The sequence below is a fragment of the Euprymna scolopes genome, chromosome 16, assembly GCF_053919585.1.
Source record: "Euprymna scolopes isolate OS-2025 chromosome 16, ASM5391958v1, whole genome shotgun sequence".
Taxonomy (NCBI): domain Eukaryota; kingdom Metazoa; phylum Mollusca; class Cephalopoda; order Sepiida; family Sepiolidae; genus Euprymna; species Euprymna scolopes.
This window is the reverse complement of record NC_136497.1, coordinates 85,112,376-85,126,470: the sequence shown is the minus strand read 5'-3', so window position 1 is coordinate 85,126,470 and position 14,095 is coordinate 85,112,376. Positions and strand designations below refer to the sequence as shown.

The window sequence follows — 14,095 nt, the reverse complement described above, 5'->3', positions numbered from 1 at the left end:
CATCATCATCATCATCATCATCATCATCAAAAAGCACAACAAAGACTCATATTCACTGTTGCAACCATGAATTGCAGTTTTAAGCTGCTCACAACTTCTAATGCTGTGACCTAATGACTTGCAATGTCTGCAGTTTAAACGTTCTCTTGTCTTCATAACAATGGGATCACTCTTGTCTCAGAGTCTGTTAATACAATCTGATAAATTGTCGAATTGGTTTGTCTTTCAAGACTTGTTCATCCGATACTGACATAGGAACTTGTTACTTGCCTAAATGCCAGATTCTGTATAGTTGAGCAGACTAATGTTGCCATTTTCTGCAATTAACTCAGCACTGTGCCCAAAAACAACATGAGCACTTGGAGTGACATCAAACCAACATGAAGATATGTAGCGTGACAAAATCTTTGAAGTCGTCAATTTTCACTTTTCTATCTAATGATGGTTAAATGACAGTAATGTGCAGTACCAGTTGATCAATCTTGCCTCTTAATTCACTGTTACTGATTCCTTGGGTGAGCAGTTTTCGGTTGGATCTCGTTAAGGCTGTAGAATGCGGCCAACTGAAGTGATGTAAACAATTGGGCAGACATAAGTTGCAAGCACTGGAGGTAATGGTACTTTACACCACTGTACAGAGTCGCAAGTTTTTGTACTGCTGGCTTCCATTCCTTCTTAAATTTAAACAGTTTGTCGTACGATGGAAGAACATTAGCTTTATCATCTTTTAGGAGTAAACAAATGTCTGTGCAAATCCGTTTGATCATTTTGCCACTTTTGTAAATGGCATATGCTCTGTGCTTGAGCAAATCCATATAGTCGCTCAGTCATCGGCGTTGTTGATGATCACTGACTTCCTTCAGAGGATATTTTGCCTTCGGCACATTGGTGTGATGTTGGAGCACTACTTTCTCATCAATTGATCTGGATGAACTAAGCACTGAACCATTCTTGCTTTGTTACTGCTGAAAGTCTTTGAACACAACTTTGATGTCAGATAGAAGTTTATCACTAGGTGGGACCTCTAGCTTGGATGAGACCTGTTTCACAACTTCATCAAAGTCTGGCTCTTTGTTGAATCGTAATCTCCTGTAATTCTTAAAAATCTCAATGAGCAATGTTTGCTATGTCATTCATTATGATTGTGTATCAAAAAGAAAATAAAATAAAATGTGAGATGTTGAAAAATTGAAAATGAGAAAAATGGAAATATTCAATTATAATAGAGAAATTTTGATAAAAATCCAGAATTTTTTCTGGTGTACGGCCAATATTTAACTGAAAATAATTTTAAAAAGGATAAAAATCAAGGTTTTCCAGAAAACAGTGCAGTTTCATGGTTTTCTGATGCCAGATTTGGATTTTGCACCCCAAAAATCATAGGAAAAGTGGCCTGGACGATGAAATTTGGGTAAGAGTGAAAAGAATTATCTGGATTTATGGTTTAAATGGTCATTGTAGGTTGTCCAAAATTACGGAAAAATGGGCAAGTTCAAATTTTTTCAGTATGTTAGAATTAAAATGGTTCCCGAGAGCGAATTTTTTCACCTAATTGGATTATGATAGCTTTCCATGTCTAGATTCTTATTTGTGAAGCATGAGAAATTTCGTCTCAGGGCTTTTTTGCAATCTTTCTTTAAAATATACCCCCCAGGCTATTTTATGGAAAAAATGCTCATTTTTATAATAAATTTTGTGAAAAAAATTAAAAAAGACAGATCAAAAACTTGTTCATATGTTCCATTTTTTATACTGAAGTAAATTTAGGGAATCTGGTATTATTTAAGGGGACATATTTAAGGGTTTCTAGAAGAAATTTTGAGCAATTCTTCAAGTTCACCCAAATTTACTCCTTGGTAAAATCGCTGTAGTTGCAATTTCACAAAAATTCGAAGTCCGCAAACTTCAAACAGGCATATCTTGAGAAATAATTGAAGTTAGAAGACAAATGAACCCATTTTTTTGCAACCTCAGACTCTGAGCTATTCAAATACATAATGATTTGAGGAAGTTGTTAAAAGTCCATATGTTCGCTTGCCAGCCCAACTGTGCATCTCTTGCATTGTCATTTAATAATTCTAAAGAAATAAGTAGAACTCAGTGACTTGCTTTATGTATGGTTTAGAAAAAATTTTTAGAATAGATAAACCTTAGGGTCATAGTGTAAGAAAAATGAATTAAAGAGTAGAGACTTACAGGTGATCGACATCGTTTTGATCTGCTGTGATCTTTTTTATTCTTCCTGTGATAATCCTTAGAATCATGACGTTTTTTCCTCCGTTCCAAGGCAGCATCACTTTGTGTAGAATCGGCTACCATTTTAGCAGCTGGCATGGTCAGTTTAGTTTGAAAGAATGCAAAACCAGGAATAAAATTACTAAAATGGATGAATACGTATGAAAACCTGAAAAAGACAAAAAAAAAAATATATAAAAATACTGGAAGATGATTATTTTAATTTCCAAGACAAAAATCAAAATTAGGTAAAAAGCAAAGTTAATTATTTTGCTATTGTGATATGAAACGAACTATTTAAATATTGTGATATGAAACAAACTATTTAAATATTGTGATATGAAACGAACTATTTAAATATTGTGATATGAAATGAACTATTTAAATATTGTGATATGAAACAAACTATTTAAATATTGTGATATGAAATGAACTATTTAAATATTGTGATATGAAACGAACTATTTAAATATAAAAATCTCATGTCATATATGGTCTCGTTTGTCGTACTCTTTTTGTGCATCTCTCTTTTTGAACATTTAAACCATTACAAAAAATGTCATCGCACAAAACACATGAGTTTGATTATTTTGTTTTACAGCATATCAATTCTTTTTTCAGGTTATATAATGCTAAATCCAGTGATTTTTGTAAAAGTTTTTGTTCAAGTTTTTAACATCTTCACATTTTTATCTATGGAGTGTCTTTTGGTGGTCTTGTTTTCGGGTTATTTAATGCCGCAGTCAGTCATTTTGGAAAAAAGTTTATTTCAGGCTTCAAGTTTTATCACAGGGTGGAACAATAAAATTGTCGCCCAAGAAAAGACAACATGATTCCATTTCCGTTTGATGAAAACTGTTTTTCTTTTTTTGTTGCAGACCATCTAGTTGGCCAGTTGTGTACAAATCCCAGAAGAGTTAGATCAAGAATATGTAAGTCTGGGTTTGATAATAATATGAGGACTGTTGGAATAGTTCCCCTATTTCGTTTTGACTTTATAAGATAAAATTGCTGATAATTTCATAGGCTATATTTCAATCTGCTGCTGAAATGCTACTTGGCGCTTCTAAGAAATGGGCACCTGGAAGATTTCAGTACTTTGCCTGAGGATTCTGAGCCAATCTTGGAGATAGGCAAAGCAGTTAACAATTAGAAAGCTGTGATTAGGTTAGGTTTGGGTGTTTTGCTTTACGGTATATCAACCCTTTTCAACTTACTTAACGCTGAATCCAGTAGTTTTGGAAACTTTTTATGCTTCAGGTGTTCGGTTGTTTTGTAGAGAAAAAAAAATGTTGCATTTTTACTTTGCAAAACATGATTGAGTTTTGCAAAGGGAACAGAAAGAAAATAGTGTTTGGTGCATTTTAGGTCACAAAGTCAGTATCTTTAGACAGCCTGTTCTGGTAGCACCTAGTGAAAGATACAACCAAAATGTAAACAGGTAGATGATACAAAACACAAGTAGTTACTTATTTTTACTATTAAGTCACTAGTTATCAAAGCTCAAAAGCCACTGAAAGATAAGGGTGATTGAGATGGAATGATTATCAGCCAAAACATGAAAAGAACTGTGTTTGATTATCTACTAGCAGGGGTATTCAGCATTGTTCGGGGTCATATAAATTTAAACAGAAGTGAAATTATGTGTCACTTTTTTTTTATATTAAAATTTCTGTCTCTCCTTTCTCAAGCCGTCCCTTTATGTTTCTCTCTTTTCCTCTCCTCTTTTTACCATTTTTATCCATAAAGCCTTTTGCATCTTTTGCCTAACTCATCCTCTCTCTTGTTTTACTGTGCTGACAAATGTAAGTCAGATAATGGAGCTACGTTTTCTCAAATATAATACTGCATTCTTATATTTATAACAACTCCAAACAGAGCAAAACAATAACATTCTTGAATAAAGGTAATTCCGCTCCCTCCAACCGCTTTCACAATAATATTAAGAGAAATTAATAAAAAAAGATATCAAAAGTATATACAATATTAAATTGATTTTAAGATCGTCAACTGGTTCAACCATTTCCGGAACTAACTCCATATACACCCGCTCTTAAAAATATATATGAAATAAAGTAATTTTTCTAATCATCATCTGCTTCAGGAATTTCCAGGACCAACTCCATATATATCCCCTCTTAAAAAGATATGTGAAATAAAGTAATTTTGAGATCGTAACCTGCTTCAGCCATTTCCGGTTACTGACAAGACACTGAATATGAAGACAACAGTTGTGACAAGCAGGGAAGTATTTCCACGAAAATGTGTTCCATAGCTCCTTGCAAAAAAGCTCCATCTATGGAAATTCTGCTGGAAACTAAGCACATGGAGGAAGAAAAGAAAATGTTGCATTATGGTAGCAATTATTTACTTGTCTGACTCAAAAGTTATAATATACTCAAAGGAAAAATCTTACATGTTCATATATTAAAATTATGAAGGTCGATAGAAAATCAAATTTTCTTGCGTTTGAGAAAAATTTATTTGCTGTATATTTGGTTTGTTTTCAATTTGTCGGCTGTTTGAATGCTGGAAAAAAATGTTTGCCAGTGTAGCTCTTCTGTTTAAGGCTGGATTTGGCATTAGCACGGTTTACTATCCGCAAGTAAATTAATCGTTTTTATTTTAGGAGTCTCCTTCTTCCCCAATGTTTAGAATGGCTTTCTAAACTTGTTTGGTAATATTCATCTATTCTACACTAAAACATATCCACACCACACATGTTTCTCTTGTATGCAGTAGACGGATCGTGCTTAAGTAATACCTTTATTTAGAAACTCATTCTTAATCTGGAGAGGTTTTTTTTTTCTTTCTGCACTTTCGATGGTTGTTAAACTACAGTCGACAAATTGATTGCTTGGTACTCATGCAGAGAGTGATCCATGCTGAAATAATAACATTATTTAAAAAGCCATTCTTAACATGGGGAGAGGAGGGTGTTTTGTACGTATTCTGTACTTTAATCTTACAATTGAATAAAAAAAAACATATCATAAAACTTAAATTAAACGTGGAAATACGACTTAAAAAATAGCGCGGATCACTCTCTGCATTAGCACCGATTTTGTAAGCATACCATTTTAAGCAAAAATATTACGTAGTTAATTATCATGTTGAAAATAGTAATATATCCAAAAATTACGAAAATTCATTGCGTAGAACAACAGCTATTGTGTTTTTAGTAAAAAAAAAAAAGAAAGTCTATTGGTATAGAAAGACATTGCTGTCATGACAATATAATCTAAAATATTCTTTTTAAAGTTGTGTCCCCCTGTATATAGCCTACTACTGTCTACTTTATAACGTCTAAGAAAAATGCAATTTTACCCAATTTTTCATCAAAATTACTGTTAACTAGAAATAAATTTTTACAATGATTTTGCATAATTTTTTAATATATTGCTATTTTCGGCATGACAATTTAGTATGTAATATCGTTCGGGTTAAAACATTAAAAAAAGAACGATCTGTCAACTGTATCTTAACTAGTACCGCACTTTCACCTAACAATTTAATAAACTAAAGATACTGTAAAAATTGAAAATCCGATCTAAATTATTGTCCTGTGCTTATTCTACACAAGTACAAAAACAAATAAACAAAACAAAATAGACAAAAGGGCATAGACAACAAACCAAAAATATGGTCAAGAAATAAATCTATAATAATTAAATGTTACCAAAGTCAAGAAGATAAGATAGTTTTTAGTGTTTTAACTTATTTTAAAACGTTTATTTATTTCAAATAATAAGAGTGCCCACCCCCTAAAAATGCGTGTTTTCGCTTTTTTTACAACGATTATCATAGAGTATAGACTTTGATATCATATTAGTAGAAAAAATTTGGAAAAAAAAAAAAAAAAAAAAATTTAATGACTTTCTCGCTACAACGTTCTACTTCACTGCCCATTTCTTTACCAACGTGTCATGTGATTACGTGACCAGAGAGATTTCCTTAATTCCCTTACACCCCGGTGGTAATTGTGGCCTGGTAGACCAACACAAAATCTACTTTACAAAACTTGTTTGCTAGGGGGTGCTGAAAACGAATGCCGCATTTGAAATCAAGTCTATCAACGATAATGAAAAGACACTTTTCTGCATGTTTCATGTAGAAATGTAACACGACGACCATATTTGTAAAATTTTACTTGGTTTCCACCTAAACATTTTCCTTTAAAATGATGGCTTAAAGTTTTCGGGTATGCTGAAACAAATATCGCCTTTAAATTTTCTGCTAATAAGTAGTTTTCCAGATATTAAGCAATGTAATTCTTTATGTTATAAGTGGTGGCCATTATGCACGTTGTTTCTGTTTTGAACAGATATGTCTGCTGCGTAACATCACTACATGAAACATCCGGAAAAGTATATTTTAAGTATCGCGAAAACTAGTTGCCGGCCCCAATTTTAAATGCGATATTCGTTTTCAGCACACCCGAAGACACCTAGAAAACAAGTTTTGTAAAGTAGATTTTGTGTTGGTCTACCAGGCCACAATTACCACCAGAGTGTAAGAGAATTCAAGAAAATCTCACCGGTTAATCACGCGACATGTCGGTAAAAAAAAAAAAATGGATAGTAAATCACTAATTTTTTTTTTTTTTTTCCAAAATTCTTTCTGCTAATATTATACTTAAGTCCATAATCTATGATAATCTTTGTAAAAAAAAAAAAAAAAAATTAAAGGTGAAACCATGCAAATTTAGGGGGTGGGCACTCTCGTACAGGTCCGTCGTGTTTTGAAATAAATAAACATTTTAAAATAAGTTAAAACACCAAGAACTTCTGCTAGTTAGAAGTGGACCCCCGTAATTAATTTTTGTATTTTTTTTTTCAAATTTTTTTACTGCTAATTTACTTAATTTATGGGGTGCTAGTGCACTTGCTGATCCGCGTTATTTTTTTAAAATCGTATTTCCAAGTTTAATTAAAGTTTTATGATGTTTTCTTTTTTTATTCAATTGTAATGTTAAAGTATAGAATAGGTACAAAACACCCCCCTCCCCTCCGCATGTTAAGAATAGCTTTTTAAATAATAACGTTATAATTTCAGCACGGATCAATAAGTGCGCTCTAGTACCATCGTATTTTTAAGGGGTGGGTACTTTCGTAAAGGACCGCCAAAAACACAAGTAGTGCCGTAGGTGTATCATCAGAATTTTTGTATGAATTTTTGACACTCCTAACACGAAACTGAATAAAATATAAAAAAAACTCGTAATTTCTCTTTTAAAAGTGGGTTGTTTATTTTCTTTATGGATTATACTTCCAAAATAAACTATTAAAGTTGTTTTAAAAGTAATAGAAATATATTTTTTTTTAAACAGTAATGAATTTTACGAACTCAATATTTTTCAATTTTTTAACTTTAAAAATCTATCAAAATTTTTCTATCAATTCTATTTTTACAATATTTTCAGGGTCAATGTGAAATTTTATGCTCTTTCCAATAAACGGAATATAATATTTTAGACAAACGTTTTTTTTTTTAAAATTCACCCCCCCCATTTTCAAGTGTCTATTAAAAAGTACATTAATTTACTCAAAGTTTTATATATCACAAATTGAAGAGAAAAGGTCAATAAATAATATATTCAAATTTAAAACAAAAAAATGCAGTGTTTTTTTTAGAAATTTGCCTGTAAAGTTCGAAGTTTAAGACCTTTTTTTTTTTAAACCACGTTGTTTGTTTTTTCTTTTATTTTTGTTTTTTAAATGAAATCTTGGTCCTTGCTCCTTTAATTGAAAAAAAATTAGGGCTTGAATTACATTTTTCAAGTAGTTATAAGCTTGGGAAGACAGGGGGTCGAATAATTCACGCCTCCTATTTTGAAATATTAAAAAGTAAATAATTAATTTACTCACCAAAGTCTTGTATATCACAAATTGAAGATAAAAGATCAATAATATATTCAAATTTAAAAAAAAAGTAGCGTTTTTTAGAAATTTACCTGTAAAGTCTGAAATTTAAAACCTTTTTAAAAAAAACTTTTTTTTTTTTTTTTTTTTTTTTTTAATGAAACCTTGGTCCTTGCTCCTTTAATTGAAAAAAAAAAATAGGGCTTGAATTACATTTTTCGAGGAGTTATAAGCTTAGAAAAACGGGGTGGAATTATTCAATATTTTTCACGAAATTTCTATACTCCAAATATGGCAGCCTCATGTCCACCATATTTGGAGTATCGATAACTGCTCAAAAATAAAAAGTTAAACCAAATACTGATAAAAATCCACCCAATAAATGTCACTGAGTGTTTTTTCAGTTTGTTGACTATATTAATAAATACTCGACTATATATATATATATATATATATATATATATATATATATATATATATATATAAATTTAATAAAAAATATACTTTTTAATAGTATGAGGTATGTTACCAAATTAGGTATTAAAAGTCTTCATAATTATCAGCCCTTAACGAATACTGAAGAGAAAGTTAAGGGTTTTCTTGTTAATTAAAATTAATCGGATTAACAAATATTCTTTTGGACCGACAAACTTATTCATTCACGTAGATTTAACTTAATTATACAATAAGTTGTTTGCCGTATAAAAATAATGATATTCCAACAATTTTAATAATAATAATAATAATGATGATGATGATAAAAAAAGGGTATAATTACGTTTGTTAAATTTTGAATGGGAAATAATTGGCAATTTCTCCGAGTTTTGTTTTTCTTTTTAAATTATTCCCGATTAAAGAGTTCCACCACACAAATGTTATTTAAGCAATTAAGTGTTATCTCCCTTACATTCTACGCCTTTCGATGCTTGTTTGATGTTAGTTGAATGTTTGTAGGCAAACAAAATGCACAGCAAACTGCTACTTGTAATGAACGGCTATCCAGAAAATTTCATGGCTTACAGAGTCAGATCCAAGTATTGCCGGAGAATCCCAACTCAATCCCTGAAATGGCCGAAATAGTTTACATGTTTTTTGGGGTTTTTTTTTTTTTATAATTTCCACTTAACTTTCATGAAGGCCCAATTTTTTTTTTTTTTTATCTCATCCTAACCTAACCTTTCGCATGGGTAGTGTCGGCTATCTTTTTACATTGTTTTTTTTTTTTTTTTCACAGATTTTAAATAAACTTATTTGTCTATTTCTGGCGTTGAATCGGAATTCTTTATCAATACTCGGGAATGACTTCATTAATATTGAAATTTTCTGGGTAGCTATTCATTACACGTGTAGTGACCAGTTAAATCAAGTCTCATAAACAGAATACTCTAGACGGCCAGAATCTATTCATTTCAGGGACTATTTGATGGTGCCACTAAATACCCATGCAAATCTGTATTGCACAAGAAACACGGTTGTAACTGACATACAAATCGATGGGATTATATTTTTATCTCTTCATGTATGAAGACAGTAAACAGGTTAGAACGTTCGACAAAGCTTGTATATAAGCATTAACGTGCAAAAATTTAAACAGTCTAGACAGTGTTTTCTCAAATCAGTAACGTCATCGCTCGTAATGTCGCTAGCGTTTAACTCTGTCCAAAGGACGTTAAAAAAAATCTACCAAGTCCAGTCTGTCTTTCCACAAGTCCAAGCAATGATTCCATGATCTACGAACAGCTTTTCACAAACTGAATAACCAGCTCAAAATTAGAGCAGATTCAAGAAAAACTGCGATTTGCACCTATAGCACACACACACACACACACACACACACACACACACACACACACACACACACAAAAATGATCTTTTTTTTGGCTTAATAAAAATTGTTATTTCAAATGTTTATAATTGTTCATCATCGGGTCATCGTTATTTGCTGTCATATTTAATTTTTTTATCAATTCTTTTATTATAAAGTTATGATTTTAAAAATTAAAAAATATACCCACATGACTTGGGTGCATGAGCTGGAATCAAAACCAAAACTTATGAAGAAAAAAATATGTACATCACTTGAGTTCCTTCAGCTATAATCAAAACCGAAACCAAAACTCGTGAAGGATTCTTGGTAATTCCAAGAAATGGAAGGTCATAACAATTAAATGACAGTCACTCAGAAGAAAATAGATGTAAGTACGACACACAAAATAGCATACATGCTATCATATTAATATATAGATCTATATAAATTTGAGTTTTCATCGCACTTACATTGATATTAAAAGCCTACTTTTTCTATTAGTATTTATTTGCTTCCCCACGAAAGCAAAATGTGGCACAAGGTCGTCTCCAATGTGGGAGAAAAGCAGCTCCCAAAAATGGGTACTTTGGAAATAGGCAAAAATAAAAATTGCCTTAATATAAAAGGATTTTCTCTCTATTAATCAAGGACAAACTAGCTTAAGTGTAACATTAGAACGGATACTACACTATTATCTTAGCTCGAAAGCTAGATACTTTTTCTATCGGTATTCATTTGCTTCCCTTTGAAAGCAAAATGACACAAGGTCGTTTTTAATGTGGGGAAAACCATCTCCCCCAAAAGGGTCACTCTGGAAGTAGGCAAAAAAATAAATTGTTTTAGTATGTAAGGGTTTTCTCTCCATTGACTTAGGGCAAATTAACTTGAATGTAGCATCAGAACAGATACTACACTTAGATGTTAACCCAAAGGTCAGATTTAATTTTTTTTTTTACATATTGCTAAGGATACACCATTTTTTATATGACACTTTATTAAAATTTTATATAAAAGAAATGAAGGGGGTCCTTAAAACAATGTGGCATGAAGCCAAAAGGGAATGTTGGTGGGGGGGGGAGAATGGGGGTGTCAGGGGTAATCCACGTCTCTTCCCTAAGCCAGATTTAAAAATTATTGAAACAAACTTCTTAATATACTCAGTCATGGATATTTGAGGGACTAAATAAATATTAACTAATTTGCATATTCTTTGGAAAACGAATGGTCATTAATTAATTATTCATTTTTTTTGTGGTTTCTTATTAGATAATTGGTTTCATTTAAATATTACTCTCAGTTCTATTCGTGCCTAGTTTTCTACATCGTTCATTATTGGATAGCATTTAGGAGGCAAACATTCTAGCATGCACAAATGTATTTTTATATATCTGCATATACATATATAAGTGACCTTGTCAGTGTGTGTATAGAAGGTCTCTACCAAACTCCTCTCTCAATTATTAGTTTCCAGACTTGAAACTTGATATATAAGGGAATTAAGATCTGTGGATAAAATTAGATCTGTTTTTTTAGCCGGTAAAAAAATATTGACCTTGGCAAGTCGACTAAACATATTGCTTCTAAGCATGTGCAAATGCTTTTGCAATGTGATTTCACCAAATTTTCTTTGCGTATGGATATAGTACAAATAGTTATGGATAAGGCTGGTGATCATTATGTTTGGGTTTCAGTTTAAGCTGATGGCACCCAAGTCATTTTTTTAAAAACTTTTGAAACCATTACCATATATTGGATACAATATAATAATCACTAGAGAAGTGGCGCTTTAATAATAAATACAAAATCTGCACAAATGAAAATATAATATTTATATATATTTTATAACCGGGCAACGCCAGCTGCTGGCCTGCTAGTTTTAATACATGTCTTGCTATTAAAATTTTAAATAAATTATATTATTTAATTAATTGGAATTCTTATTGAGATGAGTGATTTGTATTATTTATCCATTTATAAATAAATGGATAAATAAATACAATGATAAATGTGACATTCATTTTTTTATTTATTCATTAAGGAATTATATGAGGAGTTTTGATTTATTTCCATTGCAGCAAAACATGGTATAAGGTGAGGGAAAAATGGCTACCAGACGTTGAACTCTGATCAGGAATATATATATATATATATATATATATATATATATATATATATATATATAAAAGTGAACGTGTGTGTGTGTGTGTGTGTGTGTGTGTGTGTGTGTGTGTACATTCCCCTACACAATAACTGTCAATTTTCAGTCTGAAGACTCGAAATTTGATATACAGGTACTGAGATTTGGGAAAATCTTTGTGATCGGTTTTTGGCCAGAAATGTGGCTGTTAAGGGGTCAAAGTTCAACGATTTGATCCTTGAGAACTCTACCAAACTCCTCCGACAATTTTGGGTCTAAACACTTGAAATTTTAGATATAGGTTTCTTTGACATGAATCTTACTTACTTGATTTGAGCCCAAAACAATAAATTTTAAGGGGTCACAATAGGGATCAAAGTTAAAAAAATTGACCACTTTTTTTTCTTTTTTCTTTTTTTTTTTTTTACTCAACATACACCTCAGAACACCCGGGCAATTCCGGGCTGAAATGCTAGTATATATATATATATATATATATATATATATATATATATATATATATATATATATATATATACATCGGGGAATACTGACAGGGCAGTTCTTATTTATTTTTTATTTTCACACTGTTGCGACGGGCGGATGTAGATTTAATACACACTCGAGGAGAAATATTTATGGCACTGATTCGTGGCCTGATAGTGAGAGCTGCCGACTGTCAATGTAATGGTTGTAGGTTCGATCCACGGTTGGGGAAAGGTGTATTTCTAGCCGCACTGATGAGTTGTGATCCAACGAAACAGTACTGTATGTGGATGACAATATATATATTTATATATATATATATATATATATATATATATATATATATATATAATATAAAGCTGAACGTCTGTGTGTGTCTGGTCACGAATAGGCTCCTATATGGTTGACTATTATAGAAAACTGATCACATATAATGATAGAAGATGTATCGAGACACAGGAATGGGTATGTTTCATCTGGCATAATGATGATTCATTAAAATTGTGGGGTTTGCGTACGCGCCTGGTCCACAAAGTATGGAAATAAAAAATTTAAAAATTAAAACAAAAACCTTTACATGTGTTTTTGATAGAGATGTACATAATAATACTTTGATAAGTATGTTTTAACTAAAATAGAGATGGTATAATAAAATTGTGGAGTCTACGTTCACGCCTGGCCTCCATAGAATGGAAATAGGCACAAATTTTAATAAAGACTTTTCATATCTGTCTGTGTAAGTATACTTTGATAATTATGTTTCAGTTTGAAGAAATATGATATAATAAAATTATGGGGTTTTCGTTCGCGCCTGACCTCCATAGAATAAAAATATGTTACAATGTTAACAAGGTTGTTTAATATAGATCCACAGAATATTGTGATAAGTGTTTCAGTGTGAACAGGTATGGTATAATAAATTATGGGGTTTATCTATTTTATTTTTACTTTCATCATATTTTGCTTTGGTTTTGATACCTCCAAATTCGAAGCTATCTCTTTACAACCCTTCCTTTTCATAACCTATCATACTTTCATAAATCAGAGTCCATTTTCTGTAGGCTGTTTTTGAACCCAGTCAACGACGGGTACTTTTGCTAGTATATATATATATATATATATATATATATATATATATATATATATATATATATATATATATATATATATTTCTTCAGATTAGCTGTTGTCAAGGAAGGGAGATACTTATATTCTCTTATACAAAAACTGGGGAATGGAACAAAAACAAAATCAGGCACACTGCCAAAAGAAAATGAGATTTAGTGGTGTGAATAAGCCAAACAGTACAAAACTATTAGTTTTCTAAAATATATTCAAAGGGGGACAACTCTGAACTCGAAACAATTTTATAAATGACGAAGGTTGAAAAGAATAAAAATGTGCGAAAGCAAAATTATTACAAGGTAAAATACATGAAAATAAAAACAAAATATCTTAATCACTTAATCATAAAAATCATAAAGAAATAACTTACATATAAATCTTACTTTTCCGACATAAATTTGACATATGTAAGTTATCTCTCTTGGATTTATTGACTAATCTTGT

At 31.3% G+C, this 14,095-nt stretch overlaps 1 protein-coding gene across 2 annotated transcripts in view; it reads right to left on the bottom strand.

Annotated features, from left to right (window-relative positions):
* The window catches only part of LOC145296015 (uncharacterized), a 512,151-nt gene extending 503,111 nt beyond the window's left edge, over nucleotides 1-9,040 (bottom strand). The window contains exons 1-2 of one of the 2 annotated variants that reach the window (XM_080142039.1): nucleotides 8,875-9,040; nucleotides 2,197-2,404 (exon numbers count right to left, since the gene is read on the bottom strand). In XM_080142039.1, coding sequence (XP_079998165.1) covers nucleotides 2,197-2,334 — 138 coding nt within the window. In that variant the 5' untranslated portion in view covers nucleotides 2,335-2,404; nucleotides 8,875-9,040. The remainder of the gene's footprint in view (nucleotides 1-2,196; nucleotides 2,405-8,874) is intronic. The other variant, XM_080142037.1, reaches the window with a different exon arrangement.
* Nucleotides 9,041-14,095: the final 5,055 nt, after the last annotated feature.